Source organism: Microcaecilia unicolor, chromosome 3 (assembly GCF_901765095.1).
Source record: "Microcaecilia unicolor chromosome 3, aMicUni1.1, whole genome shotgun sequence".
NCBI lineage: Eukaryota > Metazoa > Chordata > Amphibia > Gymnophiona > Siphonopidae > Microcaecilia > Microcaecilia unicolor.
The window spans coordinates 256,773,689-256,798,676 of record NC_044033.1 but is presented as its reverse complement, the minus strand read 5'-3'; the positions used below and the strand labels follow the sequence as shown (position 1 = coordinate 256,798,676).

General features: G+C 48.4%; 1 protein-coding gene across 3 annotated transcripts in view; it reads left to right on the top strand.

Moving 5' to 3' along the window:
- PRR12 (proline rich 12) overlaps positions 1–22,925 on the top strand; it is a 117,620-nt gene extending 94,695 nt beyond the window's left edge. The window contains exons 9-15 of one of the 3 annotated variants that reach the window (XM_030198012.1): positions 2,979–3,821; positions 3,930–4,351; positions 4,686–4,811; positions 5,456–5,553; positions 6,935–7,063; positions 7,958–8,053; positions 20,208–22,925. In XM_030198012.1, coding sequence (XP_030053872.1) covers positions 2,979–3,821; positions 3,930–4,351; positions 4,686–4,811; positions 5,456–5,553; positions 6,935–7,063; positions 7,958–8,053; positions 20,208–20,348 — 1,855 coding nt within the window. In that variant the 3' untranslated portion in view covers positions 20,349–22,925. Of the gene's footprint in view, positions 1–2,978; positions 4,352–4,685; positions 4,812–5,455; positions 5,554–6,934; positions 7,064–7,957; positions 8,054–20,207 lie in introns of all 3 variants that reach the window. The other 2 variants (XM_030198011.1, XM_030198010.1) reach the window with 2 other exon arrangements.
- The last annotated feature ends 2,063 nt before the right edge of the window (positions 22,926–24,988 follow it).

The following is a 24,988-nucleotide window of genomic DNA, read 5'->3' as shown; positions in this document are numbered from 1 at the left end:
TAGCCACAGACATTTCCCGGACAAATGAAGAGAAAGAAAGACTCTCCGGAGGAGAAAGCTTTCTTTCTGGTGAAGGAGTAGGATCAGAGGGAAGACCACAAGACTCCTCAGAAGAGAAATATCTGGGATTGTCTCCCTCATCCCACGAGGCATCCTCCTCAGTATCGGACAAGAGTTGCTGAACTGCAGTCCGAAACTGGGTCCGTCTCGACGCCGAGGAACCATGTCCCCGAAGTCAACTCCCGTGCCGGCAGCGATGAAGCTCCCTTCATCAATGTCAACGGGAAGTGGACCTGGGTGGCAGCCGATGCTGCAAGCGGTACCGGTGTCTGAGGCCGCACCACAGGGCCAGAGCCAGCTGCCGCTTCCATCAACTGTGCCGAAGGCGCAAGCACCAGCGGCACCGGAACAGGCTGACGCAGCAACCCTTCCAGCAAACTGGGAGAATGGCTTGGATGCACTCGTCTAGAGTTGCTGTCGAGCAAGGCTGCGGGGTTGGTGCAGGAACCGGGTCCAGAATCTGTTCAGGTCGAGGAGGCGGCACCGGGCTGTCCGAAGACCGACACCTCCTGAATGGAGGGTGAGCACTCCTCCCAGCATCGGCGCTTCACGGGTGCCGAATCCTTCGATGCCCCGGAGCTCCCGGTACCATGCTTAGAAGGAGACCGATGATGATGCTTCTTCGCCTTCGCTCGAAGCACGTCATCGATACTCCTCGGCACTGATGAGGAGGATGTGGAATCCATACGCCTGCTCTGGGTTGGGTCCAAGAGTGGTCGGTCCCATGGGGCCTACGCAGCAGGAGTCTTCAAGGCAGGTGGAGACCCACTCGATGGCTCACTACTCCCAACGTGTGGTCTCTGGACAGCCATTACCTTCGCTCCCAAGGTCGATGCCATCTCCGGTGCCGATATTGACGCCGCCAACCATGGTACCGATGTCGACGTTGACGCCGAAGAACCGGGCAAAGCTCCGAAAAGACGATCTCAAAGAGCTTTCCTCGACGCCTGTGTCCGCTTTTTCAAGCTAAGACACAACATACACGCGTCTGGGTGATGGTCGGGCCCAAGGCACTGAAGACACCACGTGTGAGGGTCAGTACCCGAGATTGCCCGGTTGCACCGATTACACTTCTTGAAGCCGCTGAGCGTACTCGATGACATGGACGGAAAAATAGCGGCGGCAAAATCAAAATTCTCGATTGTACCAAAAATAAAGGCACAAAAATGAGAAAACCGCGTACGCTCGGCCTAAGAGGGCCGTGTCGGAAGCGAAAGAAAACTTATCAGGACCTAAAACTAAGAAATAAAGGGATTTTTTTTGTTTGTTTTTAAAGGGATACAGCTTAAATAAAAGAAAAAACGAGGGAAAGGTAGACGAAAAACGAGAAATAAGCGAAGACTTTTTCCAGGGCACAGAGAGAGAGACCTCAAGCAGCCACTCTCTACCGCAGAGAAAAAAAGAACTGAAGCGGGACTCTCGCGCGACGGGCAGGAAGATGGCCACGCATGCGCAGTCGACAGCTCTAGCAAACATTTTGTTGCTAGGAAGATTTCCGTTCCTGGGGCTGCGGTGGACATCACCATCAGTGAGAACAAGCAGTCTAGCCAGTATCAAGCTTCCAGCAGTGGCCAATCCTGGTCACAGATACCTGGCCAAATCCCAGATGTAGCAAGGTTCCCTGCTACCAATCTCGGGGACCTCTGCCAAGGGCCATGTACTAGGGCTCCTTTTGGGACCCTGCTTGCAATCATAAGTCCTAAATCTGGCCACTAGATGATGCCATTGAGCAATAACTGGGACTCTTCCCTCTCTTGCTTCCCCTTGACCCAGAGAGTAGAGGCCTGGGCAAGGAATTGAACACTGGTCTTCTGTGCACACAGCTACTGAGCCTGTGAGTTGGCAGTTGCATTCTTTAAGAACACTCATTTTAGTTTAGTTTAGTTTTATCAATAATACTCAAAAGGTACAAGCAACTGATCAATAAACATCCACAATAAATAGCAACACCCCTTCCCCGTCTGTCCCCCCACCCAAACACTCTCCAAGAACACTCATTAAATAAAACACTGTATTTTTCATATGATCGGATGAGTTATTTGTACTGTTGGGTACCAGCTTTTTCCCCTCCTGTCTCCATGTATTGTAGAGGAGATCTCCAGGGATGTGACTCTTAGCACATTCAGCCAGCTCATTGTCTTCTCTTTTTGGTGAAAAGACGTAGGCCTCTGTGGAACAAAACCTACCAGGCACCCGAGAAGTGGTCTTTGAGAGACGAGACCTCCAGACAGCAGTTCACCTTATGCTTAGCCCTGTGGTACATCTCCCGGTGCCGATCACTGGGAAAGAGTTAAAATATCAATTTTTGGATTTTCATTTACTCTGTACAAAGTCAGAGCCATCCTGCCCAGTTGCATAATTTGTTGAGGAATACTGTAGAAGTCAGAAACACTGACTACAGAGACATATCTGTGGGAGCATTAATTTTCCTTTTGAGTTCTCTTCATATTTTCAGAATAGCCAGATAAATTTTGAAACTGAGGAAGGCATGTGGGCAGCAGGAAGTTCTGCAGTTAAAACCTTTGATTGACTGCTGGTCTTATTACACTCCCCAAGAGTGGTTCCTAGTGGTTCTTTTTATTGTAGGAAGGGACAGAGAGGATTTTTCTGTTGTGGAACCAGAGATTCTATTCCCCAGCTAGAAAAAAATAACAGTGACAATGAGAAACAATACAGGGAGTATGAAACGCTTGTACTGCTGAAAGTTCACAAAAGTTTCTAAGAAAGTGTGGAAAATATGCTGCAAATGCCTAGGTTACCCTCGATTTTTCAAACTGCTTAATTATCCCTTCTTTTTTTTGCTTGATACTAATTATTGTAAAAGAAGGGTGACTCTTGAGTTCCCATCTGCATGTGTGTTCATAACTTTTGTAGAAAGAGACTTTGAAATTAAGCTCTTGACTTTGTGCATTTTTTAGGAGACAGAGTCAACCTAAGACACCCATAGGTAAAAATCCAATCATATTGAAACCAGAGAGACCTGAAAAGAATGAAAAACCAGAAAAGATGGAGAAAATGGAGACAACTGAGAAAGTAGAAAAGACTGAGAAAATATTGAAGACAGAGAGGCCTACCAAGGTGGAGAGGTTGACTAAGTCAGAAAAAGTGGAGAAGCCAGAGAGGCCAATCAAGGTCGAAAATGTGGAAAACATAGAGAAGCTGGCTAAAATGGAAATCGTAGACAAGCCAGAAAAGCTGGCTAAAGCGGAAATCATAGAAAAGCCAGAGAAACCAGTCAAAGTGGAAATCGTGGAGAAGCCAGAGAAACCAGTGAAAGCGGAAATCATAGAGAAGCCAGAGAAACCAGTCAAAGCGGAAATCGTAGAGAAGCCGGAGAAACCAGTCAAAGTGGAAATTGTAGAGAAGCCAGAGAAACCAGCCAAAGTTGACACTGTAGAGAAGCCAGAGAAACCAACCAAAGTGGACATCGTAGAGAAGCCAGAGAGGCCACCTAAATTGGAAAGAATAGAGAAGCCAGAGAGGCCACCTAAATTGGAAAGAATAGAGAAGCCAGAGAGGCCTGTTAAGGTTGAGAGAGTAGAAAAGCCAGCCAAGATCGAGAAGATAGAAAAGCCAGAGAGGCCTGCTAAGGTTGAAAGGATAGAAAAACCAGAAAGGCCAGCCAAGGCTGAGAGACTGGAGAAACTAGAAAGGCCTACTAAAATGGAGCGAATGGAGAGGCCGGCTAAAATGGAGCGAATGGAGAGGCCGGCTAAAATGGAGCGAATGGAGAGGCCGGCTAAAATGGAGCGAATGGAGAGGCCGGCTAAAATGGAGCGAATGGAGAAGCCAGCTAAAATGGAGCGAATGGAGAGGCCAGCTAAAATGGAGAGGCCGACTAAAATAGAGAGGCCGACTAAAATGGCAAGGCCGACTAAAATGGAGAGAACAGAGAAACCGGAGAGGCCAGCTAAAATGGAGAGGACAGAGAGGCTGGCTAAATCTGAAAGACTGGAAAAGCCAGAAAGGTCAGCCAAAATGGAAAAACTAGAGCGGTCAGAGAGAGCTGCGAAGGCTGAGAGGCTGGACAAAGCAGAGAGGTCCTTGAAGGTGGAAAAAGCAGAGAAGCCAGAAAGGATTTCCAAGCTAGAAAAAACAGTGAGAGGTGAAAAAATGGTGAGGGTGAAAAAGACGGAGAAAATGGAGACCCCTCCAAAGGCCACACCAAAACCCAAACAAAAGCAGGCCAAGGCCAAGGCAGAACCGCCTCCAAAAAAGCGGAAAACGTGGTTGAAAGAGGTGGCGTCTTCATCTGATTCCGATTCGTCGCCTGACCAGCAGAGTGAGGAAGGTGAGAGTTGCTCTCTTCTCTCCCCAGTTGCCATTTTGGTTCTTATTCGACCTGTGAAGTCATTAGGGTGTGATGGAAGTTTTTGTTGTTTGTTTGTTTTTTTAATGTGGGTGGGTGGGTGGTGGGGAAGGGGATAGTTTTGTATCGCTAGGGTCTGAATTACAATATTCTATGAGTAAGGAAGAGGGTAAATGGAATTAGATTTTCAGGAAGAACCTTCTTCTTGGTACTGATAATCTTCCTTTTGGGTTGTGAGAGTAGCCGGTTCCTTTGTCACTGTTGTCTTAAAATTGTGTGTAGTCCTGGAGAAAACTATTATATTTTTCACTTTCAGAGCGGGTGCCTGTGGGCCGAGTACTCAACACACGTGCCATGAAGGAAATGTACCGCAGTTACGTGGAGATGCTTGTGAGCACCGCCTTAGACCCAGACATGATTCAGGCTTTGGAGGACACGAGCGGTATGTCTGTGCTGAGCCGAGAGTGATAAGTGTACAGCAAAGGGAGGGGAGGGAGCTTTGCAATTTTATTTCACAATCTATATGTCTCTTGCGTAGATGACTGGCAATCAAAAAGCGCTGAAATGAGCCTCAGGCAATAATATTATCCAAATCTGCTTTCTGTGCCTGGATTAAGTGACTTGAGCCTCTGTTGAGGTTGGCCATTTCTAAGGAATTTTAGCTGTGTAGAGATTATAAAAGAAGGAATCCTAAGTTCAAATGGGGAAAAGTGTCATTTGTGGCAGAGTTGTAAAGAGCTGGAAGAAGTGGCTGAAGATGTTAGGACCCAGAGTATGTGGTTTGTGGGAAGATTTTCTGACACTGAACTGATGGGTGTGGGGGATGGGAGCACGGTATTAGTGGCTGTCCTCACTAGAAGCCACGGAAAGCCTTCTGGGGGCTTGTATGGGGAAGATTGCAAGGGTAGTGAGGAAGGGTGACGGAGCTTTTGAATGCTGCCACGAGATAGCAAAACGCAAATGTAGAATGTGCTGAGCTTCCCACTTAGTCAGCTTGGGTGTACAGCATGGACAGTGGTGTAAAGGAGCCAAGTGTCTTGTCCACGGTGCAGTGGATCAGTAATTCCTTTGCACTCTTCCCCACAGATGAGCTCTACCTACCCCCCATGAGAAAACTAGATGCCATTTTGAACGAACACAAAAAAAAGGTGTTAAAGAAGCTGACTCTAACGTCTTCCATTCAGGTAGGACCAAGGGACTGCAGCGGGGTGTAGGAGGTGCTGTGGACGCCATGTTTGAGAACACATGCGTTGGTCTCTTTCACATAAATTAGAGACCTGTATTGGTCTTGATTGGTTGAAGAAGGCCTTTGTTGCCCCAGTTTAAGTGCATATGAACTGCTAGGGTTTCTGGTCTTGCCTGATGTATAGCTTACAATGGGTTTGAGACAACCCAGTCTGGTCAAACTTAAATTGGTATTTCTCTGTATACCTTAGTTATAATTGTGGTGGGCGGTATATTGCTACTACTACTAATCATTTCTATAGCGCTACTAGACGTACACAACACTGAACACGTAAGAGACCGTCCTTGACTCTAGTACTACTAATCATTTCTGTAGCACCACTGGACATACGCAGTGCTGCACACGTTATATATGCTCAATCTGATTGACCTTCCAACCAGAAACATGTCTGAAACTTTGCAAACGTACCTCAACCTGCATTACCCCAATTGCAAAGGACTTAAATACAAAACCTATTATGGATCCAACTTCTCCTTCTTAGGCAGCCAACTTTGGAATGCTCTCCCAAGACCTATCCGATCAATTAGTGACTATTTACCCTTCCAGAAATCTCTAAAAACCCACCTGTTCAAGCAAGCCTACCCAAATTGACCCAATCTAATCTTATGAACCCTTTTACCTAACACAGATCCAGGAGACAATGACAATAATACAGACCACTTCTTCCACCAAATTTCCCTATGCCTATCCCGTGTCCTGTTCTCCTCCCGCCTCCACTATCCCTCCTCCAGTACTCAATTATCTCTTGTTCATCCCCCTCCCGCCCCCCATTACCCCTCCTCCTGTGCCCACCTACCCCTTGCTTATACCTCTACTACTTCCTTCACCCTTACCTTTTCTATTTACCTATCGCTCTTATTATTCTGCTAGACTTAACGTATATTTTCTCTATCAATACTTTGTAATCTCTACTACTATGTAAGCCGCATTGAACCTGCTCTAAGTGGGAAAGCGAGGGGTACCAATGTAATAAATATATGCAGGTTCTTTCTCTGACCCTAGAGGGTGCACAGGGGCAATGGAGGTTTGTGGCTTGCCCAAGGTCACAAGGAGCTGCAGTGGGAATCGAACCTAGGTAGCCAGGATCAAAGCCCGCTGCATTAAACATTGGGCCACTCCTCCACTCCATATCAAAGGAAAGTGACTAATGAAGGCACATAGTTTAGGCAGAGTTATGCACCAGTGGCCATCTCCTGTCTGAAAACACTTGAACTAGAGATTGACATGCTCATGGTCCCCCTGCTGTAAGAGGGAGTGGGATCCCAGTGACGTCCGATTTGGGAGGAGGCTTTTTATGCTCTGTTTCTCCCTCTTGACAGGAGGCGCTCCACACATTCCCACAGCTCCACATGGAGCCGGGAGAGTCGACGGTAAAAATGAAGCCAGGAGGCGAACCATACAACAGAAAAACACTGAACAAATTGAAAAAGAATGTATCTAAACCACAGGTGAGAAACAGGTTTTGGTAGCTGATTCTTTGCATAGGCGTGATCCGAGTGGTCACCTCATTGGGAACACAGATTTATTAAAGAAGAGAAGTGGGAAAAAATTGATCCTGGTACGGAAAATTCTAGTTCTGCACAAGTAGTCACCACTGAGTTTAACACCTTAGATTTTCACATTCATGGTGCTTCTAATAACCCAGTTGCATAGCCAGACCTTAAATTTTGTGTGTGTGGGGGGGGGGGGGGGGGCACAAAACTTTGCCCTGCTGCCCCCACCCCTCAAGTTCCTGAGCTGGAGAGGACCCCAAGCCCTGCCAGCGAAAGGTCCTCCAGCGGTGAGGTGACTCTTTCTAGGGGCCATTCCTGCACCTCCTTCCACCCCTGCCCACCAAAGCAGATGGTGCCACAGTTTGGGGGGGGGGGGGGAGTGCCAGGCTATCCTACTGCAACAAGTTCATCAGGGCCTTGTAAGTTAAAAGCTTTTAGTGTGTAGAAGCACATGGATGTATCTTTTGTCTCAGCATTTTTTCAGCAAGCTTCACCAAAGCCTCCTTTTCCAGGATCTGATGAAGAATCGGAAGGAGCGTTCTGTACAATTTTAATGTTTCTGAGCCCTCAGGGCAGTGTAGATGACTAGGTTACCTGACATGACTTTCCTTTAAGGATCAAGGTGGCAGTTCGGGGGACCTCTGACTCTCTTCTACCCACATAGTGCATCAAGTGGCTAAGGAGGAATCAGAGGTCCCCTTCTGTATGCTGACTTACTTGATTTGGTGAAAAGCCACTTTGAAAAACAGAACCGAGAACCATCCCTGTGTTTATAAAGAAATTGAAATAATTGCATTTTTTCCAGACACAATTGTGATTTTTTTTTTTTTTTTTATTTGTTCCTCCTAGGAATTTAAAGTTGAAACTGAGAAGTCCCTTTTTTACTCTCTGTATCATTCCTTACATCACTACAAGTATCATACTTTCCTACGCTGCAAAGAAGAGGTGAGTTATGCTACACACCCACAAAGCTAGGTGTCTTCTGTCTCCTTCCCTCCCCCTTACATAGAGGCGGTAAGGTAGCATGGATTATCCACTGGAAACTAGGTAAACATCCTTCACCAGGTTGTGCTAGAAAGAGTCGGTGATCTCCTCTCTAGGAGACCAGTAGAGAAGTTGTGCCCACCTGGGACATTGTCATTCCAACACGTGAAAAGTTGAAGCAGAACAGGGAAACCCAAGAAGGGAAATTAATAATATATTGTCACTACCAAGTGACTGTTTTGTGCTACTTTTGGAGAGATTGAAAAAAGATTGAGCTCATGCCTTTTCAGTAGGAGCTAAAGGTACCTGAAGCATTGCAGGATTAAATAATTTGCACCAGGTCAGAAGATGTGTTGGTGGAACGTGAACTTAGGCTTCTCTAGTTCCTACGAAATGTAATGTAATATAGCTCTTGTATCCTGCTAACGCCCAGAAAAAGTGGTTCAAAGCGGCTAACAATTAAAAAATGATATAACAAAATTAACCCCCAAATTTCTTAAAACAAAAAAGTTTTCAGATTTTTACGAAAAGAGTAACAAGAACCCAGAGAGTGTAGTTCTAATGGAAGAGATGACCAAAAATGAGGAGCTTGATAAACAAAAGAAGCTTCAAGATAACACTTGTAGTTGACTCCTAAGAAGGAAGGCAGAGACGAAATGGGTCACTAGTTCTAACAAAACTGTTGACTGTAGGAAATGGGAAAAAATCAAGAATATAAGTAGGAACAAAACCATCAAACATTTGACAATTTAAACAAAATACGAGCTTGGAATGGGAGCCAATGAAGGGAAATAAGAGCAGAAGAAGCACTATCCAATCTTTTAAGTCTCAATATCAATTTGGCTGCAGTATTTTGCAAGATCTGTAATTTTGAACAAAGTTTAACAGTAATGGATAGATCTAAAATATCACAATAATCAAAATGAGATAATAGCCTGCGCCAAGGTACAGAATGATAAGTATGAAAAACAAATGACAAATTCGACGTAGGTGACTAAGTTTAAAAATGCAATTTGTGTAATATGATTTTCTCCGAGGACAAGCAGGCTGCTTGTTCTCACGACTGGGTTGACGTCCGCGGCAGCCCCCACCAACCGGAAAAAGCTTCGCGGGACGGTCGGCACGCAGGGCACGCCCACCGCGCATGCGCGGCCGTCTTCCCGCCCGTGCGCGACCGCTCCCGCCAGTTACTTTTTTCCCGCGACTGAGAGAGTCGTGTTTTTGCAACTCTCTCGTTTCAGCCGCCGGAATTTTCGACCGCGTTTACGCGGGTCGTCGCTCTTGGCCCTTTTGGCCTCTTCTTCTTTCAGTTTCGTTTGTTATCCAAAAAAAAAAAAAAAAAAAAAAAAAAAAAAAAGAATTTTTCGCGTGTGGAGCACGCGCTCCTCCTTTTTCCCTCGCTTTCTAGCGGGGACGCCTCGTTGCGGCCTAGTGGCCGCTCGGTCGGTTTCAATTTTCGTGGTGTGATTTTAGCCACCATTGCCGACTTTGACTTCGCCGACGCGATTTTTCCGTCGATGTCCTCGAAGGTCCCGAGTGGATTTAAAAAGTGTGGTCGCTGCGGCCGGCCGATCTCGCAGACCGACACCCACGCTTGGTGCCTCCAGTGCCTCGGGCCGGAGCACAATCTCAAGTCGTGTGCTTTGTGTCTCGGTCTCCGGAAACGGACTCAGGTTGCGAGGCAAGTTCTGCGGGACCGTCTTTTTGGAACTTGCGCCGGCCCCTCGACGTCGACCTCGACGGCATCGGTATCGAAGGCCGGTTCTTCGGTACCGGTATCGATGCCCGAGACATCGGCACCGATGGCAGCGACCCCAGGAGAACAGGTCCCGTCGGCCCGCCGGTCCGCCGGCGAGAGTGGGGTAGAGAGACCGCGTGGGCAGTCGGCCCCGGTCACTCCCTCAACTCGTGAGCCACGGGACCGAACCCTGTCGGTCCCGGTACCTCGAGACCGAGGGGGATCGACCTCCTCCTCCTCCATGCCCTCCGGCACCGGTGACGTGCACCGGAAGAAGGACAAGAAGCGCCGTCACCGGGAGCCCTCGGTGCCTGAGGAGGTGTCGACGCCGAAGCGTCATCACAGAGAGGAGAGATCTCCGTCGGTGGTGGAGGTACCGACGCGTCGGGGTTCCGGCACCTCGGTGCCGTCTCCTGGCCCCCAGCAGCTTCTGGCACCGACACCCTTGCCGGCCCCACCGCCTTTCTCGGCAGCGGGCCTGGACGAGTGCCTCAGAGCCATCCTTCCGGGGCTCCTGGAAGGGCTGATGCGCCAGGCTGTGCCGGCGCCGGGGGTGCTTGCGCCCTCGGCGCCGATGACTGTGGCGCCGGCGAGCTCTAGCCCGGCGCCGGGGCAGTCGACACCGCCGCCGCTTGCGGTGCCGGTCTCGACAGCCACGCAGGTGGAGTCCCCGTCGACGTCGATGGAGGGAGCTCCGTCCCCGCCGGCGCGGGAGTCCACCGCTCGACGACACCGAGGCCTCGGTGCCTCGACGTCGAGCCGGGCCCGGTACCGGACTCAGCTACATGAGCTAATGTCCGATACCGAGGATGAGGACTCGTGGGGGGAAGAGGAGGACCCGAGATATTTCTCCTCAGAGGAGTCTACGGGCCTTCCCTCGGACCCCACGCCGTCACCGGAGAGGAAGCTCTCACCTCCTGAGAGTCTCTCCTTTGCCTCCTTTGTGCGGGATATGTCTATAAGCATTCCCTTTCCCGTGGTCTCTGTGGAAGAGCCGAGGGCCGAGATGCTCGAGGTCCTCGACTATCCATCACCACCTAGAGAGTCCTCCACGGTACCGCTGCACAATGTCCTGAAGGAGACGCTGCTCCGGAACTGGGTGCGACCATTAACTAATCCCACCATTCCCAAGAAAGCAGAGTCCCAGTACAGGATCCACTCTGACCCAGAGCTCATGCGGCCCCAGTTGCCCCATGACTCAGCGGTCGTGGATTCTGCTCTCAAGAGGGCACGGAGTTCGAGGGATACCGCCTCGGCGCCCCCGGGGCGGGAGTCTCGCACTCTGGACTCATTTGGGAGGAAGGCCTACCAGTCCTCCATGCTCGTGACCCGCATCCAATCGTACCTGCTCTATATGAGCATCCACATGCGGACCAATGTGCAACAGCTGGCGGACCTGGTCGATAAGCTCCCGCCGGAGCAGTCCAGGCCTTATCAGGAGGTGGTCAGGCAGCTGAAGGCGTGCAGAAAGTTCCTGTCCAGGGGGATTTTTGACACCTGTGACGTGGCATCTCGTGCTGCGGCCCAAGGTATAGTGATGCGCAGGCTCTCATGGCTGCGTGCCTCTGACCTGGACAACCGCACCCAGCAGAGACTGGCCGACGTCCCTTGCCGGGGGGATAACATTTTCGGTGAGAAGGTCGAGCAGATGGTGGACCAACTGCATCAGCGGGAAACCGCTCTCGACAAGCTCTCCCACCGGGCGCCTTCAGCACCCGCCCCCACGGGTGGGCGTTTTTTCCCGGGCACGGCAGGCTGCACCCTATTCTTTTGCAAAGCGTAGGTACAACCAGCCGGCCCGAAGGCCTCGTCAGGCACAGGGACAGCCCCAGCGCGCTCGTTCTCGTCAACAGCGTGCGCCTAAGCAGCCCCCTGCGCCTCCACAGCAAAAGCCGGGGACGGGCTTTTGACTGGATCCACGGGAACATAGCCGCCCTACAAGTGTCCGTACCGGACGATCTGCCGGTCGGAGGGAGGTTAAAATTTTTTCACCAAAGGTGGCCTCTCATAACCTCCGACCAGTGGGTTCTCCAAATAGTGCGGTGCGGATACGCCCTGAATTTGGCCTCCCTGCCTCCAAATTGTCCTCCAGGAGCTCAGTCTTTCAGCTCCCATCACAAGCAGGTACTTGCAGAGGAACTCTCCGCCCTTCTCAGCGCCAATGCGGTCGAGCCCGTACCACCCGGGCAGGAAGGGCAGGGATTCTATTCCAGGTACTTCCTTGTGGAAAAGAAAACAGGGGGGATGCGTCCCATCCTAGACCTGAGAGGCCTGAACAAATTCCTGGTCAAAGAAAAGTTCAGGATGCTTTCCTTGGGCACCCTTCTGCCAATGATTCAGAAAAACGATTGGCTATGTTCCCTGGATTTAAAGGACGCATACACTCACATCCCGATACTGCCAGCTCACAGACAGTATCTCAGATTCCGCCTGGGCGCACGGCACTTTCAGTATTGTGTGCTGCCCTTTGGGCTCGCCTCTGCCCCACGAGTGTTTACAAAGTGCCTCGTGGTGGTAGCGGCCTACCTACGCAAGCTGGGAGTGCACGTGTTCCCATATCTCGACGATTGGCTGGTCAAGAACACCTCGGAGGCAGGAGCCCTCCGGTCCATGCAGTGCACTATTCAACTTCTGGAGCTGCTGGGGTTTGTGATAAATTACCCAAAGTCCCATCTCCAGCCAACTCAGTCTCTGGAATTCATAGGAGCGCTGCTGAATTCCCAGACGGCTCAGGCCTACCTTCCCGAAGCGAGGGCCACCAATCTCTTGGCCCTGGCTTCGCAGACCAGAGCGTCTCAGCAGATCACAGCTCGGCAGATGTTGAGACTTCTGGGTCATATGGCCTCCACAGTTCATGTGACTCCCATGGCTCGTCTTCACATGAGATCTGCTCAATGGACCCTAGCTTCCCAGTGGTTCCAAGCCACCGGGAATCTAGAAGATGTCATCCGCCTCTCCACCAGTTGTCGCACTTCACTGCTCTGGTGGACCATCCGGACCAATTTGACCCTGGGACGTCCATTCCAAGTTCCGCAGCCCACGAAAGTGCTGACGACGGATGCATCTCGCCTGGGGTGGGGAGCCCATGTCGATGGGCTCCACACTCAGGGTCTGTGGTCCCTCCAGGAAAAGGATCTGCAGATCAACCTCCTGGAGCTCCGAGCGATCTGGAACGCACTGAAGGCTTTCAGAGATCGGCTGTCCTGTCAAATTATCCAAATTCGGACAGACAATCAGGTTGCAATGTATTACGTCAACAAGCAGGGGGGCACCGGATCTCGCCCCCTGTGCCAGGAGGCCGTCGGGATGTGGCGTTGGGCGTGTCGGTTCGGCATGCTCCTCCAAGCCACATACCTGGCAGGCGTAAACAACAGTCTGGCCGACAGACTGAGCAGAGTCATGCAACCGCACGAGTGGTCGCTCCATGCCAGAGTGGTACGCAAGATCTTCCGAGCGTGGGGCACCCCCTCGGTGGACCTTTTCGCCTCTCAGACCAACCACAAGCTGCCTCTGTTCTGTTCCAGACTTCAGGCACACGGCAGGCTAGCGTCGGATGCCTTTCTCCTCCATTGGGGGACCGGCCTCCTGTATGCTTATCCTCCCATACCTTTGGTGGGGAAGACCTTACTGAAGCTCAAGCAAGACCGCGGCACCATGATTCTGATAGCGCCCTTTTGGCCCCGTCAGATCTGGTTCCCTCTTCTTCTGGAGTTGTCCTCCGAAGAACCGTGGAGATTGGAGTGTTTTCCGACTCTCATTTCGCAGAACGACGGAGCGTTGCTGCACCCCAACCTTCAGTCTCTGGCTCTCACGGCCTGGATGTTGAGGGCGTAGACTTCACTGCGTTGGGTCTGTCTGAGGGTGTCTCCCGGGTCTTGCTTGCCTCTAGGAAGGATTCCACTAAAAAGAGTTACTTTTTCAAGTGGAGGAGGTTTGTCGTGTGGTGTGAGAGCATGGCCCTAGAACCTCGTTCTTGCCCTGCACAGAACCTGCTTGAATACCTTCTGCACTTATCAGAGTCTGGCCTCAAGACCAACTCAGTAAGGAATCACCTTAGTGCGATTAGTGCTTACCATTATCGTGTGGAAGGTAAAGCCATCTCTGGAGAGCCTTTAGTCGTTCGATTCATGAGAGGCTTGCTTTTGTCAAAGCCCCCTATCAAGCCTCCTACTGTGTCATGGGATCTCAACGTCGTCCTCACCCAGCTGATGAAACCTCCTTTTGAGCCACTGAATACCTGCCATCTGAAGTACTTGACCTGGAAGGTCATTTTCCTGGTGGCAGTTACTTCCGCTCGTAGGGTCAGTGAGCTTCAAGCCCTAGTAGCTCATGCTCCATATACCAAATTTCATCACAACAGAGTAGTGCTCCGCACTCACCCAAAGTTCCTGCCGAAGGTGGTGTCGGAGTTCCATCTTAACCAGTCAATTGTCTTGCCAACATTCTTCCCCAGGCCGCATACCCGCCCTGCTGAACGTCAGTTGCACACATTGGACTGCAAGAGAGCATTGGCCTTCTACTTGGAGCGGACACAGCCCCACAGACAGTCCGCCCAATTGTTTATTTCTTTCGACCCTAACAGGCTAGGGGTCGCTGTCGGGAAACGCACCATCTCTAATTGGCTAGCAGATTGCATTTCCTTCACTTACGCCCAGGCTGGGCTGACTCTTGAGGGTCATGTCACGGCTCATAGTGTCAGAGCCATGGCAGCGTCGGTGGCCCACTTGAAGTCAGCCACTATTGAAGAGATCTGCAAGGCTGCGACGTGGTCATCTGTCCACACATTCACATCTCATTACTGCCTCCAGCAGGATACCCGACGCGACAGTCGGTTCGGGCAGTCGGTGCTGCAGAATCTGTTTGGGGTGTAAATCCAACTCCACCCTCCAGGACCCGAATTTATTCTGGTCAGGCTGCACTCTCAGTTAGTTGTTCTTCGTAGGTCAATTTCTGTTGTACCCTCGCCGTTTGCGAGGTTCAATTGACCTGGGTTATTGTTTTGAGTGAGCCTGAGAGCTAGGGATACCCCAGTCGTGAGAACAAGCAGCCTGCTTGTCCTCGGAGAAAGGGTATGATACATACCTGTAGCAGTTGTTCTCCGAGGACAGCAGGCTGATTGTTCTCACCTTCCCTCCCTCCTCCCCTTTGGAGTTGTGTTTCATACTTTATTGCTTGTCATTCAACTGGCGGGAGCGGTCGCGCACGGGCGGGAAGACGGCCGCGCATGCGCGGTGGGCGTGCCCTGCGTGCCGACCGTCCCGCGAAGCTTTTTCCGGTTGGTGGGGGCTGCCGCGGACGTCAACCCAGTCGTGAGAACAATCAGCCTGCTGTCCTCGGAGAACAACTGCTACAGGTATGTATCATACCCTTACTGTGACTCTGGGCAAATCACTTAACCCTCCATTGCCCCAGGTACAAATAAGTACCTGTATATGTAAGCCGCATTGAGCCTGCCATGAGTGGGAAAGCGCGGGGTACAAATGTAACAAAAAAAAAGAAAGAGTGGTGACCAAAGTGACACCAAGAACTTTTCCCGTTCTGTTGATCTTTAAAGAAAGACTATCAGAAATAGTTATAGAATCAGGAACGGAATCAATATTTCTATCTAACCAGAGTAGTTTAGTCTTATCGGCGTTCAGTTTAAATCCATGGATAACACTGTAGTGAATAATTTTAAAGATACAAGATGCAACCATTGAAGTAACTGTACACAGAAAGTCAAATACGTTAGTGTTTAACTTTAAAAAAGGAGACTATGATAAATGAGAAGAACGGTAAAAAAAAAAACTTAGGGGGGCAACTGAGAGAGTAAAAACTGTACAACAGGCGTGGACGCTGTTCAAAAATACCATCCTGGAGGCCCAGGTCATACATATTCCGCGAATTAGAAAAGAAAGACGGAACTCCAAAAGACAGCCGGCCTGGTTGAAAAGTGAGGTGAAGGAAGCTATTAGGGCTAAAAGAAACGCCTTCAGAAAATGGAAGAAGGAACCATCTGAAAATAACAAGAAGCAGCATAAGGAGTGTCAAAGCAAATGCAAGGTGCAGATAAAGAAGGCCAAGAGGGATTATGAAAAAAAGATAGCATTAGAGGCAAAAAAACATAGTAAAAAAAATTTTCGGTATATTAAAAGCAGGAAGCCGGCAAAAGAATCGGTTGGGCTGCTGGATGACCGAGGGGTAAAAGGGGTGATCAAGGAAGACAAAGACGTAGCGGAGAGACTGAATGAATTCTTTGCTTCGGTCTTCACCGAGGAAGATTTGGGTGGGATACCGGTGTCGGAAATGGTATTTCAAGCGGACGAGTCGGAGAAACTTACTGACTTCACGGTAAACCTGGAGGACGTAATGGGGCAGTTCGGCAAACTGAAGAGTAGCAAATCTCCTGGACCGGATGGTATTCATCCTAGAGTACTGATAGAACTGAAAAATGAGCTTGCGGAGCTACTGCTAGTGATATGCAACTTATCCTTAAAATCGAGCGTGGTACCGGAAGATTGGAGGGTGGCCAATGTAACGCCCATTTTTAAAAAAGGCTCCAGGGGAGATCCGGGAAATTATAGACCGGTGAGTCTGACGTCGGTGCCGGGGAAAATGGTAGAGGCTATTATTAAAAACAAAATTACAGAGCACATCCAAGGACATGGATTACTGAGACCGAGTCAGCACGGCTTTTGTGTGGGGAAATCTTGCCTGACCAATTTACTTCAATTCTTTGAAGGAGTAAACAAACATGTGGACAAAGGGGAGCCGGTTGATATTGTGTATCTGGATTTTCAAAAGGCGTTTGACAAGGTACCTCATGAAAGACTACAGAGGAAATTGGAGGGTCATGGGATAGGAGGAAATGTCCTATTGTGGATTAAAAACTGGTTGAAGGATAGGAAACAGAGAGTGGGGTTAAATGGGGAGTATTCACAATGGAGGAGGGTAGTTAGTGGGGTTCCTCAGGGGTCTGTGCTAGGACCGCTGCTTTTTAATATATTTATAAATGATTTAGAGATGGGAGTAACTAGCGAGGTAATTAAATTTGCTGATGACACAAAGTTATTCAAAGTCGTTAACTCGCGACAGGATTGTGAAAAATTACAAGAGGACCTTACAAGACTGGGAGACTGGGTGGCTAAATGGCAGATGACGTTTAATGTGAGCAAGTGCAAGGTGATGCATGTGGGAAAAAAGAACCCGAATTATAGCTACGTCATGCAAGGTTCCACATTAGGAGTTACGGACCAAGAAAGGGATCTGGGTGTCGTCGTCGATAACACGCTGAAACCTTCTGCTCAGTGTGCTGTTGCGGCTAGGAAAGCGAATAGAATGTTGGGTATTATTAGGAAAGGTATGGAAAACAGGTGTGAGGATGTTATAATGTCGTTGTATCGCTCCATGGTGCGACCGCACCTTGAGTATTGTGTTCAATTCTGGTCGCCGCATCTCAAGAAAGATATAGTAGAATTGGAAAAGGTGCAGCGAAGGGCGACTAAAATGATAGCGGGGACGGGACGACTTCCCTATGAAGAAAGACTAAGGAGGCTAGGGCTATTCAGCTTGGAGAAGAGACGGCTGAGGGGAGACATGATAGAGGTATATAAAATAATGAGTGGAGTGGAACAGGTGGATGTGAAGCGTCTGTTCACGCTTTCCAAAAATACTAGGACTAGGGGGCATGCGATTAAACTACAGTGTAGTAAATTTAAAACAAATCGGAGAAAATTTTTCTTCACCCAACGTGTAATTAAACGCTGGAATTCATTGCCGGAAAATGTGGTGAAGGCGGTTAGCTTAGCAGGGTTTAAAAAGGGGTTGGACGGTTTCCTAAAGGACAAGTCCATAAACCGCTACTAAACGGACTTGGAAAAATCCAAAATCCCAGGAATAACATGTATAGAATGTTTGTACGTTTGGGAAGCTTGCCAGGTGCCCTTGGCCTGGATTGGCCGCTGTCGTGGACAAGATGCTGGGCTCGATGGACCCTTGGTCTTTTCCCAGTATGGCATTACTTATGTACTTATGAAATGTCACTCAATCCATTCTCAGTTGGAATTAGCAAAAGCTTATCATCAGCATAAGAGCAGTATTTTACTCCTATCCAAAATCCATATAGGTCATAGAAACATTAAACAGGATGGGTGACAATGGGGAACCCTGTGGGACTCCATATGGTTGTTGCCAAGACTCTTGAGAACAATCAGAGACCAGGAAAATAGGACAGAAAGATACAGAAAATTGGCTGAATTGTACTGAGCTACCAGCCTGATTAGCAGTGCACCTTGATATCTTGTGTCTCATATTCCCTCCTATGAATCCCATGATGCAGGTACTAAGTGTAAATTTGAGAGAGTTCATAGCCAACGTACCCTGGCTTTAGCAGAGATACTCACTACGGTCGTATGTGCAAAACTAACCTGTTTGGAGACACTGCACCCAAGAGGTGCCAGGAGCTGAAGGCAGTGTTGGTCTTGTAGAAATATTTCAGACACATAGAGTTACCATTCATAGACCCAAATACTGAAAAAGTGCTGAAGAAAGGGAACGTGAAAGGGTCGGTCTCCATCATTAAATGTGGATAGGGTGAGGGAGAGGGCAGAAGAAGCAACAGGATTTACAAAACAAGAGACAGGGCACTTTTAAATATGAGTCAGATCAGCAAACCAGGAAAAACTGTGGCACAGGCACAAATACAGTGGGAAGTACTGAGTTACTTCAGCAATCACACATTGACCAAAGGTGGTTAAGGAGAAGTGAACTTAAATCTAAGGATGAGAATTACATCCACACACGAGATAGTTCAGAGCCCGTACTGAAAACACCAGTAAGAGAAATGGAGAGTGCGACATGATGATTGCAGAAGGATGAACTGATCACACCTGTGAACGATGTCATTGCACCACGTATAGAGAGTCTCCTAACATTGGCCAAAAAATCATAACTCTTCAGATCAGGACCTTACAAACCTGTGATCGGGTGATCACTGGCGCTTTCCCATTTTCTCCAGTTTAAAAATCATGAATCAAGAAACTTACACAAGAGACTAAAGGAAAAAAAATTATCAGGTAAGACATAATCTTTCCTTTATGATCTCCAGGAACTGTTCTGTAATAAGAGTATGTCAAAGGGCAACCTGTAAGGGAAAATCATTTTGGAAATAGAATGTGACCCATAACAAATCGGCACACAAGATGAGAATCCACCTTAGAAACACAAACTCTGCATGATGTGAGCGTGAAGCAGCAGTACATCTGCCAGTAGGGGAGCAGTAACTTGACTTTGCTACTGGAGTGACTGCATAACTTTAGGTGATGATTTCCAAGCGCTTTCATGGAGCTTACAGTACGCTTCTAGAGTTCTCCTTTGAAAATCTGTTCCCCAACAGGGACAATAGCTACAGGCAGACCGGCAGAATCAGGAATTTATTTTTACTTCCTCATATTTTGCCAGGATGGCCCTTCCCCCAGCACCTGTCCTTTCCCTGGCACTGGGTGGGGGGAGGGGGGGCTTTCCCAACAGGTAACTATCTATTTACCCACAGAAAATCCTTTTAAAATTATTCTCCTAGGAGACTCTACTCTCTACTTCCTATGAGCCTGCTACATGGAGAACAATCTTTAAAAGACTGCCGTCCTTCTCTGTGGCGACTCCCCTGGTGGAAAATGGGTATAAGATGCTATATCAATGGTACATGACCCCTAGCAGACTGGCTTGCATCTTTAAAACAGGCGAGGCGCAATGTTGGCGCAAATGTGGGGCGGTAGGAACATTTTGGCGCATTTGGTGGGAGTGCCCGGTGATACAGCTGTTCTGGCAGAGCCTGCAGGCACGATTGCAGGGAGGGCTGGGTATTGAGGTAACATTACATCCGGGCCTGTGTCTGCTGAATATCCCGAAGAGGGGGGGTCGGGCCTCCCACCATTGCCTTTTGTCCCATATAGTAACTGCAGCTCGAACATTAATTGCCAGACTGTGGAAGCAAACTGCAACACCTACGGTGGATCAGGTGTTAGCGAAAGTGGATTATTGCCGTTTAATTGATAAACTTACAGCCTTAAAGCGAGGAGGCAAGTTGAGGTTCCTTAAAACATGGGCTCCATATTTGGAGTGGAGGGGTTTACCGGTGTAATAGGAATAAGAAGAGGCAGTTCTAGTGGTGGGCAAGGTTTAGGATCCCTGAGTGGACGGGAAGAAGGGAGGGGGGAAAGGGGAGGGAAGGGGAACACTGCAGATGTTTGTAAATGTTGAACTTATGATGATGTTGTAAATTTGATCTTTGTGTTTTTCTGAAAATGCTAATAAAAATAATATTAAAAAAAAAAAATTATTCCCCTAGTGTTTTGAGGCTCTTGTGCTCATGTTGTCTTTCTGTCTTCCCCCTTTCCACAGACAGATGCGATAGAAGAGCAGAGTGATGACTTGGGGCAGGAAGAAGTCGTCCAGCAGTGCATGAGGAACCAGCCGTGGTTGGAGAAACTCTTTGACTCCTTCACTGACCTCCTCACACAGGCACAAACCAAGTGCGCCTGATGCAAAAGCAGAAAGGCGAAATGACAACTTAACAAACACAAAGACAAGGAAGGGGCCCCCACTCCCCCGCCTTTATCTGGGGCCCAGTGGGCGTTGGCTGTTCGGGCACCAGTGACTGGAAGAGATGTGAGGCAGAGCATGGAGCGCTGACGCCAGTGCGTGATTTTACGGGCATTTTCTTTTCCTACTCCCCACCCCTGCCCCACTCATTCCTGTGACCGTGGAGTTACATGGAACAATCAATAACGATTGTTCGCTCCTTCTATCTTTTTGTCTTTCTCACTCACTCACACCTTTCCTCCTTCTCCTCCCAAACCATCTCTTTCAAGACCATCACATCAGCGGAGTCTCATCCAGTCGCTGGGTCTCTATATTTTCCTTTGATTTTTCTTGTTTTAAATACTCTCTCATGCAACAGTTTTCCTTGTTCTGCTGTGATCTGCTACTGCAGGAAGCAGGTGAAAAGTCCTAAGAAACTGTACTATTTATTCAGAAACAAAGGCGCTGTGTGTATGTGTGTGAATGAATACCTGCCTGAAAGAGAGAGAGAGGAAAAACTTCTGTGTGGAAAGTGGAGGAGAGAGAGAGAGATTAACAAAGCTTTCTGGATGAGCCCCCCTTTCCCCTCTCTGTGTGGATCTGAAATCACTTCTAGATGTATGAGATACTTCTCTCAGCTCTCAATAGCACAGGGTCCTGTCTTGAAAATCTTTCCCTACTGTCTGTCTTCTTTCTCCTGCTTGTAAATGTCCAGCATTCAATAAAATGCTTCATGTAGAAATATTCGCCCAACGCGAGCTGCTGATTGCTGATACTGGCGCCGTGCTGTGGTGACTGTTGGGTGTGATTTTTGTGTCCGCCCCACTGTGAAGCGTGTCACCTGCCTCCACTCAGAGCCTGGAGAGAGAGAGGTTTCAGCTGGGCTTTGAAGCCAGGAGGGATTCACATGGCAAAGGAAAGCTGAACTGAACAAAAGTGGGAGAAATCTGGGACAATTGGGGAGGATCCCTGGTGGTGCAAAAGTGAGGAGAATGCCAGAGGTCTGGGCATTAGGACTGGTTTTGCTGTTATACTTTGAAACTGAGAAGGAACCTCTTTGTGTATGTGTGTGTGTGTGTGTGAGAAAGAGAGAGGAGCTGGTAGACTGTGAATCTACTTTCAAATCTATCCTCCGAGCAAAGAGAGGGAATTCACTAGGGAAATACATACGGGGACTTAATGCAGAACAGAACGAGCCCGTAAACGTTCAAAAATGGTTTTGCTGGTTGTGTTGCAGGAGTTTGAAAGATGTCTTTCAAGTTAGAATTGTCTTTTCTCCTTAAATGTCTTTGATCGTTGAGCACAATGCCTCCCTCCTTCCCTTTCCATCCCTAAAAGAGAGTATTGTTAATCCAACATCGGCTGACGTGCAGTGCTGTCACCAAGGGCAAAGTGTTTCTGCGTGGCAGCCTTTGGGACACTGTCTAGCACAAGTGCTTTTCAGCATGTCTTGTGCTCTCTGACATTTTCTCAAAAGACGCAGGAGGAGAGGGGAAAAAATGGATCTGAGAGGTTTCCAGCTATAACTGTTGAACGTATATATTTATTTCACTGGCTGCGGCAGGTTCATGTGGACCTCCTGATACGTGATGCAAACTTTGAGAGGGAGGTATAGCCAGCATGCACTGTGCAAGATTTCTGAAATCGTGTTTCACAGTAACCTAAAAGTAAAACCTGGAATAGCCATGGAAGGGGAGGGTGCTTGGCCTTTTCGGAATCTGCCCAGTGTCTGTAAGATTTGGGTGTCTGTTGAGAGTTAGGAATATCCTAGAGCCATCCTGCTAGCTCTGAAACTAGTTCTCACCCCCCACCTTGTTCCTCTGGGTGTGGGGGGGGGGGGGGGTGAAAGGTGGGATGGATCGATCTGAAGTTGTCTGCCCAGATGTTGCTTTCCAAAAGAAATGAGCATGCACCAGTGTTCCTTCATCTGAGGGTATTGCGACTCTCTTTCGATCTTCTCCTTAGCCTCAGTTCCTGTAGTTTCTGGGTATTTTTCTGGAGATGTTCCACCTGTGTTGTGTTTTATTCTTTGAGGGGGCGGGGCAGGAGGGATCAGCTTTTTGTGGCAGAGACTTACTCACTGGCATAGTATTTCACGCATCTCTGGCAGAATACGGGAGTGGGAGCATTATGGGCTCTGAGTAATTAGAAGGGGAGGGGGGGTAAGAGTGGCCGTATCGGGGCATTTGCAGTGTGTGGTTTACTTTGTGAATCCTCCGTTAACCAGGCTGATGGTGATAATTACTGTTCGTGTGATGAGATGCCAGCTGTAATTTTCTTGGGTTATGCGTTTCTAAAATTTATTTAAACTTTTTAGGTGATATTATACCTCTCTCCTTTGTTTTTCTTTGCATTAATATAAAAAGACTGATATGAGAAAATGACTACATTAAAATTTCTGGTCCCAATTTACAGGGATCATCATACATTTCACTCCCCCTCCCCAAAAGGAAAAGATGACTTGGAAAGCGAGTTTGGACTTGGTTGTGTGGTTTGTTTGTTTTTTTTTTTTAAAGCTTTTTATTGTACATATTGTATAGAAAGACGCAATGTCTCTGTACCATAATGTATTTGAGTATAACTGAGTGAGGAGGAGGAGGAGGTGGAGGAATGGCCTACTTCTGAAATGTTCAGTTTAACTGAACTTTAACTAGTGCTTTTGACTGGGGGGAAAAGAAAAAAATAAGTTGTCTTGCTAGAGCGCTTACCAGTGCAGTTTATTCCCACCCACCCCCACCCCTCCTGTTTTGGCTACTGAAATTTTACCTGTTTTTTAAACAAAAAACTTGCAAAATTATAGCAAGGATAGAAAATCTTGTTCTGCTTCTTTTCTTTTTGTTTTAACCTCATATTGTTGCCGTCTTCTTCCGACATAACTTTTGCCTCCTACAGTGTCAGGGAAGCTCATGGGATGGAGACCCACCACCAGATCTGGGGATTTAAATCCCAGGTAAACCGACAAGCTCTCATTCTGCACTTGGCTGAAGGACTGTGACTCAATCCAGGGAACCTTCTCTCACGTGGTATCTCGGGCACTAGTGTGATGGATGTGGCTTTTGTTCCTCAGACCTTGCGCATTAGCAGTCAGCTGCCCTGCCGAGGTATTTTCCCCACACCTTCACACTCGTTCTCTTTACACTGACCTGATTGCATGATGGTAAGGCAGAAATTCAGCAGTCATGTGGCTGAGTGCCGACAATAGCAAATCTAGGGGATTTATGATACTGAGAACTTCTCCCCCTTTTTATGTTGAGTTGTTACTAATGGAACAGCGGAAGCCCTGGAGGATGGAAGTCAGTGAGACTCTTTCCTAGTAAGAAACTGATCGTCTTTAGCTCCGTTCCTCTCACATTCCTATCACGAGTCTCACTGTAGTACACCTTAGGATTCAGTTCAGAGCTTGTGATAACCCAGAGTGTCCTCCAAGCCCTTTCTCCCTCCTTTGAGGGTAGGCGAGTGCTGTTATGTAATGTAGACAGAACTGCTGGTACCCAAGCCCAGCATGACTAAGTCTTCCATTGTCAGCTGCATCTTGCGTAGCTCTTTCTGGCAAACTTCAGGTGTTGGAACAAGCGCCTGGCTTCCCTCACACCTGGGCCCTGATTGTTACAGAGGGTACTGCTTCGGTACCATCTCTGCTGCTGACTGCTCAGTCCTTTTCACTGGAAATTGTTGTTTCTCAAATTCTGCATAGCACTATTCTCTGATTAGAAACATGAAAATTATACAATTTGTTGCTTAAACAATCTATAACAGATCAGAAAAATCAGCTAATTAATTTTGTGCTGCCACCAGTGATCACTAAAGAGAACAGGCGTATTAAAGTGCTGAAGGGCACATTCCATTGACGTGGTGGTCTGCTATTGCCATCTTTCCTCCCCAGTCCCATTTGAAATGTTTTGCTCTAGTGCTTTGGGTTCCCGGCCTTTGAAACCAGAGGGAGTGTGGCTGAATTTGATGACACAGGGCAAACCAAGGGAGGCTGTTGAGACCTTCATGGCTTTGGCTTCAGTCCATGTATATTGTGTGCGTGTAACGAAACTGTTTGCAGCTCGGACATGGAGGACTTGCGACATTGCCAGTTGCTACCACTTCTTATGTCTGTAGTGCTCCAAGGCATGTACCGCGAGAGTCCCTGCTTTGTGGTGCTGTGGAAGCCATTAAGCTTTCACAACTCTTACTGGGCGAAGTGTCCTGATAGGTCAAGGGGATATGACAGTCGCCATGGTAGGTTTCATTCAGGTGGATGTCTTCTGTCCCCTCGGGGGGGTGAGTATTTCTGTGTTAATCTTGTGGCTTGCCTTCCATACATTTGGGTGGAACTTTCAGCCCTAAGGTGCTCCACTGTAGGACCATAAAGAGAGCTGAAGGGGGGACAGGGGAACTTAGTGCAGACAGACTTAAATGATTACCAGCTTCTAACAAGTTATATAGCCTGTTCAGGGAGTGGAGAAGTGGCCCAAGAACCAGGAAAGCCCAGTTCAAATCCCACTGCCGCTGCTTATGATTGTGAGTAAGTCACTTAACCCCTCATTGCCTCAGGTATAAACGTAGATTGTGAGCCCTCTAGACCTGAATGTAACTCACCTTGAGCTACTGCT